Genomic DNA, 7,500 nt, shown 5'->3' on the forward strand with positions numbered 1-7,500 from the left:
GGGATTTGTTTGATATTCGATGAAATGCAACTTTTGGTATATATAGAATAAAACAAAATCCTGATTCAAATTGTAAAATAGTCATTCAATTGACCGAACGAAAATTTTGGTTCAAAAGTGCGGACTCGAACGTTAATCCTCTGTATGTAAACAAACGGTTGGCTCACTTTGGCCCTGCTGGTCCGCCTTCAGCTACTGCGTTCTTCTGAGAGGCAATGAAAGCTTAGAAGACATAGACCTTTTTAACAAAGTTCGAAAGGAGAGAAATGAGATGATAGTAGGATGGCGTCTGCAGACGTCATCCGTGAAGCTGCTCTTTACTTAGAGTACTTTCTGCAAGGGGTATGTCGTCATTTCCAGGTTGTACACACTCAAACCGTACAGTATTTGCAACAGAGTTGGTTATGGGTTATGTCAGGCGATTATAGATGGTTCTCCCTTCCTAATATGTTCATATTTTAGAGCGTTGAACCCACATTCCTGTTGAGAACCAACTTGGTAATAATAAAAATGTATTTCGAGGATTTTTTGGTTATTGCTATATTTCAAAAGGAAAATATAATTTACTTTCATATATGATGTTAACAGGAAACAAATGGGTAGAGGTGGAAGAGCACATTAGGTTAACAGTCTGTGGAAAGAGTCACATCCAAAAGACCATAATATAAAGACGTGCTCTACATCTTACTAAGTTTGTGTTACTAATTACATGATATCTGTGAAGCTGTAGAAGCCAAGATCACTGCCTTTATACTTTTGATATCATTTGCAAAAGATCATAATTCTGAGAATGTTTTATAACTTACACATTAGTAGCATCACAGTAACTGATAAATTAGCCAGCAGTTAGAAATGGAAATTCTTGTTTAAAGAAGCATAGTTTAGTCAGGTCATGCATGATATCTACTTTTCAGTTCTATTGTGGTTTGGAATGTATTTTCCAGTGCTTTGATGTCTTATTTTTGATATTACACATTAACAAATGGGTGACGAATTTTACCAATATGTATGAAAAATAGATATAGCTTGATCTATTCCTTGTATGCAAAGTGCTTAAACTTTTGTATAACCATTTTTGGACATTATTTCATGCTTTTTATGACATATTTCATATACCAAGGAATGGAGTGTATTTTCTGTGTGCTGTTCCCTTGGTTTATGCTTGTTTCTTAATAACAGGATAATGTTTTCTGCTTTATTGTTGATGATTTCCATTTGCCAATCAATCCTTTATTATTGTTGATATTTGTATTTTTACCATCACTATCATAATTTTCATCATTAGAATCACCACTGCCATTGCCACTGCCAACCCCACCACCACCCCACCCCTAACCACCACCACTTCCTAATGCCCTAGCAATTTTCTGAATGATAGAAATATGGTCATTTTTGCCAAGTGAATTGATAATCAGAGAATTAGGATTATTATTTGTTTGTCACTGTGATCATTAAAAATCATATGATATATAATAAATAAACATTTATAAAATTAGTATTTTTAACCCTGTCATTCTTTTTTCTTATAGATGTCAGAATGCAATGTAATTGGGAGTTACACTGTGCAGTTCTTGGAAATGAAAGGGTTCACTGAACGAATCCAAACATCCTTAGCTACTAATTTAGTTCAGCTTATAACAAACATGAGGGTAAGTTTTCACATAATTTTTATGTGTAGAATAGTGTACCCAAGAATAATTTTTTCAGTAATGTGTTGACGCTATTGAGAGATCTTCCAGGTAATGGCAGAAAATTTTATGTACTGGTAGTTTTTCTTTTTTTTTTTTGTCTTCATAAAATTTTCACTTCATGTAAATGTGATTAGCATAAAACTTCTTCAGTCATTATGCTAGTATGAGAGTATTTTCACTCTTATGTACCTGACATATATTCCATACAAGGTTCCAACTGTGGACACTATTAAGAAAACAAAATATGCATGCTTCTTATTATGAAAGCATCCATCAGAAAGGTTAATTAATTTGGTTACTTTCTTAAAGTTAAAATTTTGAGCTTTTCTAGCCTGAAATTGAACTGGAAAAGAGAATTTGATGTTTGCATTAGGGTAGAAAATTTTAGTGTAGTGCTGTTACTGGCACCCAGTTTGCTAATGCACCTCACTGTCACTGTAAACCTTGTAAGTGCCTAGTGAGATCAGCTTTTTAGGGATTTTGTTTACTTTAGATGCACAGACTTCCTGTTTTTTTGCTTCTAAATTATATTGTATTAGATAGAGAATATTTGTTAGATGAAATAGGGTGAGATAATTTACGTATATATTTTTGTGTGTATTACCAATTGCATTGAAATAACTCCTTTTATTCTGGAATCTGGTATGATACTTTATATTTAATGTATGTTGACATTACTTGAGTAATGATGATTTTCATTATCTCCTTATTTTCCAGAATCTGGTACTGAAACTAGATGAATCACTTCTACCAATCTGTGATGCAGAGGTCCAAACAGAAATTGTTTCTCAGTGTTCAATTTGCAATTGTCCTGGGCTGTTGTCTGACCACCTTAAAACAGTTCCTTTACTAGTGAAAGATAAACATGTTGATTCTCAAGAGAAGTCATGTGAGGCAGCAGAACTTTCACATTTTCTTAGTCCAACACCTCTGCTTCATTTAAAGCAAGAAATTCCATGTGTCTCAGATTCTGTAAGTGCAGGATCATCACAGTGTGATCAGGTTGATATGGATGTGAATAATGTTTCTCTCAAAGATATAGATTCTAAAGATATTGTAAAGATGCAAGATCCAAGAATAGGGACTGATTCTCAATTAGACAAATGTGTCCTGGCAACTCCACTGCAGACAGCATTAGATGAAAATATGGACCTTGACTATGCACATTCTACGCAGCTTGAAGAAGGCCAAGGCGAGATTCTCTTGGATCATTTGGTAAGATGTTTATGCTTTGATTGATTTCAGTTTATATTCTGTATTCCCTTAGAGACTGTCTTTTTTATGTGTGATTGCATGCGGAGAATATCATGTACCAGTATTTTTGTGTGTGTGTGTGTGTGTGTCTGAGTGTCCCTCATACGAGAATGAATTTGTATAGAAGTATTGTGCATGTGATTGGTTTTACATCCTATATACCTTATAGAATGGGATAGGGAATGTATATAGAAATATATTTGTTATAATTGATTTCTGTATGTAAACAAACAAACTTAAAGTTTGCTTTAGAGCTTACTATACGGAAATTAATTTCAGGAAGGTTCAGATGCGACACATTCAGATGGTCTGATGTACTCTGTGTATACCATGAATTCCTGTGGAGCACTCCAGTTAGTCAGTCGAGTTCTAAGCAAAAATGCATCTTCAAAAGATTCTGTTGAAGAACCCGTAGAACGAGCTATGATTGAGATCAACAACACAAAAGAGGAAGACCTTAGAACCCCTGACCACTTAGAGACCCTCACACTCCAAGAGCAGGAGCAGGACAGCCAGGTCGGCATTGCAAATGCCAGTCAAGAGGAAATGGTGGTGGCTCCAGACATTCCCAGTTTTGAAGGTTTTTAGTTTATATTTTCTATTCTATTTCCATAGTGACTGTTGTTTTTATATTTGTTGTGGACATTTCATGGGAAATATGTAAATGTTTTTACAGAACATGTTCATTAATGCAATCTTGAAACTTGAAAGCAGAAATGAAGGGGCATCCTCATCCTTGTATTTTTTTTTATTATTATTATTATTTTTTTATTATACTTTTTTTATTAAGAAATGTCTATTTTTCAGGGAGGTCCTCACTGAAAGCTTCAGTGAAGTGTTTGAATACTCCAAGACTTCTTCAGGCAAAAACTCCGGCACATAGCAGTGCTGGAGGTACAATCCTCACAGATATTGTAAAGGTCAGTATAACTTTTGACAAATCTTTGTAAATGTGTTTGTTTTTGTATATTTGTATCAGTGTTTATGTATTCCTATTATTGCCATTACTATATAATTGTTTTATTTAATTGCTTTCCTTTTTTTTTTACTTTTTTTTTTTTTTTTAATTTATCTGAAAAAATTGGATTTCTTAGAGAAGGATAGAGGTGGATGTAAAATATATGAGATGAGATTTTGGTACATGCATAATAAGGAAATAAGTGGGGTACACTTGTCAAAAGCTTACAATTTGTATGAAATATTATGGTATGAGTAGCTGTATACCCTCTTCAAATTATTTTCATGAATTTTGACAGCTGTCTTTTTAGAATTTGCCGATTTTTGCCTTTTCAGCTTGGACCAGAGGATCTCAGTACCAGCACATGGTGTGGGATTTGTGAGAAGGAATTCCCATCTGCAGGAAGCCTAAAGGTTCACCTCTCACGTATACACAGCCAGGTCAAGTGGTGTCACACTTGCACAAAGGTGAGAATGAAAAGATATGAACTTACATTTTCTTCTAAGTGTTTTTGTTGTTTTTTTCAATATGGTTAGGTAATTAGTCCTTTGGTTATCATTTTTAAAATGAATTTAGATGATGATGAAGTTTTTGTAAAGTTCTGGTATATGCAATATGTTGCATGTACTCTTTTATGTTCTTGCAGACAATCAGTTCTGAAGAGGAGATGTGTGATCATGTCCGTGAATGCCATGCAGATTTACAGTTTATTTGTGGTATCTGTGGCCAAAGTTTAAGAACAAATGCAGCATTTCAGAGACATATGGACATTCACAAAGGCTTACGTGGAAGTGCTTGTGAGGTAAGTGTGTACTTCTTTGGTCTAGTTTCATGTTTATATGCTTGCATCCAAGCATACATTGGACTTACTAGCTTGTAGTATTTTTTTCTTTTGGAAAATGCTTATATAGTTTATTGATTTTACTATAATTCATTGGTACAAATCAGCATTGTAGAGACTTTTTTGTGCTTCTATAAATAAACACCTACATACAAAAATGTTTGGATCTTATTTCATTTGTTTAATTTCTGTAATTTAAAGAAATTGTTGCATAAAACAGTATTAAACCAATATATTCTGATTACAGATTTGTGGTCAAACATTTTCAAGAACAGAATATTGTAGAGAACACAAAAGAATTCATACAGGAGAAAAACCTTACAAATGTGAAACTTGCAAGAAAAGTTTTAGTAGATCCAGCAACTTGTATACTCATATGAGAGTAAGTAAAATTACATTTCAGGTTTGTGTATAGTATACACTCATTGTATAATTGTGTACAAAATTAACTTGATTCTCTTCAGGTAGATACCGGCAGTTTATTGAACTGAAATAAATCATGTCATTAGGGAGTTGGTAGAAGGCTTCTAGTGTTATATAGTTATCTTCAGATGTAACGGTAATGAGGTGAAATATACATTCTTATTCTTAAATTTATAGAATATTTTATTTTATATTGGGTTTGTACACAGTGATGTATAACACCTAACACACTGTTTTTATATTCATAAAAAATTGTATATTTCTTAAGAAATTGTAGTTTTATATAAGATTATTAGGTTTGATAGGAGTTTAAGTCCTTTTAATTTGATTTTTAATGTTCTTTCAGACACACAACACTGAAGCCCAGCGTCATATATGTAATGTTTGCTTTAAGTCATTTGCTCGTGCAGATAAACTAAAAGATCACATGATCAGGCACTTACAGATCAAGAGATATGCCTGTCGTTTATGTCCCAAAGCTTATAATGAAAAACGGGATCTTACAAAACACTTGGAAAAAGTACATTCAAGTAATGACAATATAGATACATGATAGAGAAAGTATTAGGTTTGATATGATGAATTATTACCTTTGTAATAGATTTCCCATTATGGAAAGTTCCTTACTCTACCAGGATATTTCTGGTATGATTTTGGTATAGATAATATATAAATCTCAGGTAAATTTATTAATTCAAATGGTATTGCTGGGTAGTGATCGTGGAAGAAATGGTTTTGTAAAATAAAGAGAAGTGTCAGGGAAGAAAAGAAAAGAGAAGGAACAAACTAGGGGGAAAAGAAAATGGAAACAGACAGACAGACACACACACAGATAGACAGACAAACAAATTGAGTGACCCCACTGTGTACACATACATATACAAACTAGATAGCTAGTTATTGAAAGTGAGAGATTTTGACTGAATTGAAATTAACAAGGAAAGTGATGAGTCCGTATAAGAAGTTCCCTTGCATGAAAATGCTTTAATAATAAGTTGGAATGAAATGAAAGTTAATTTCCAAAAGATGCCAAAGATGATTTCAGAATGTTGATTACCTGAAATTTAAACAGCTATCAGAGGATTGGATATATTTCACAGTTAGGTTTAGTTAGCTATTTTTTAACAGCAAGTCAAGTTAACTTATATTGGTTCCTTCTATATATAATAAGGTATTTTTCATGATGCAGACTGAATATTATTTTGCGACAGCTGTTTTTTGCCAAAATGTATTAGTACAAACATTGTAAGAATGTGTAAGCAAAGGAAAGTGAGCTATTTTCCAGATATTTGTGCAATAAATAAAAATAATTGTCATCCAAAATTAAGGTATCTACAGTAATTCAGTCTTTGTCACTTTATTAGTCATCTTTATGTACAAAAAAAAGGAATGTTGTATTAGCAAAGAGAGTTCACTCTGTACAAATTGAATGATATTCAATTCAGAATATAGGTATGATGTGGGGAATATTAATTATACAAATGCAGTGTCCTAGATATGGAAAGGCAGACAAATAATATATGACGTCCATGACAGTAAGCATGAATTTCAGACATTATCATACTTGTGTATAACACAGAAATACAGACAGTTGGTGGAATATGTATTTGTAATACATCTATTAATAATCCTGTAATTTCAACATATTCAACAAATTTAACATCTATAACTTTTCTATGAAACATGTAATTTTTTTTTTTTAAACAAGATACAATAGTTTAGGTCTAATGCTTTCCATTTTTAAATCATTATGGTTACATCCATAAATAAGATATACGCACACACACACACACACACACACACACACACACACACACACACACACACACACACACACACACACACACACACACACACACACACACACACATACACACACACACACACACACACACAAACACACACACACACACATACACACTGACACACCCACACACACTCACACACACACACACACTGAAACACACACACACACACTAACACACACACTGACACACACACACACACTGACACACACACACACACTGACACACACACACTGACACACACACACTGACACATACACACACTGACACATACACACACTGACACACACATACACACACATACACACACACACACACACACACACACACACACACACACACACACACACACACACACACACACACACACACACACACACACACACACACACACACACACACACACACACACACACACACACACACACACTCACTCACTCACTCACTCAGAGACAGACAGAGACACACACACACACAGATAGACACACTCATGTAGACACACTCATATAGACACACACACACACATGC

General features: G+C 33.8%; 1 protein-coding gene across 1 annotated transcript; it reads left to right on the top strand.

Annotated features, from left to right (window-relative positions):
- Window positions 1-144: 144 nt before the first annotated feature.
- LOC113830127 (uncharacterized) lies at window positions 145-6,866 on the top strand. The gene is made up of 9 exons (XM_027383328.2): window positions 145-342; window positions 1,530-1,649; window positions 2,409-2,906; window positions 3,225-3,525; window positions 3,753-3,865; window positions 4,239-4,370; window positions 4,550-4,705; window positions 4,992-5,126; window positions 5,514-6,866. The coding sequence occupies exons 1-9, from the start codon at window positions 283-285 to the stop codon at window positions 5,718-5,720; spliced, it is 1,722 nt and encodes a 573-aa protein (XP_027239129.2). The 5' UTR covers window positions 145-282; the 3' UTR covers window positions 5,721-6,866.
- Window positions 6,867-7,500: the final 634 nt, after the last annotated feature.

The sequence above is a fragment of the Penaeus vannamei genome, chromosome 22 (assembly GCF_042767895.1).
Source record: "Penaeus vannamei isolate JL-2024 chromosome 22, ASM4276789v1, whole genome shotgun sequence".
NCBI lineage: Eukaryota > Metazoa > Arthropoda > Malacostraca > Decapoda > Penaeidae > Penaeus > Penaeus vannamei.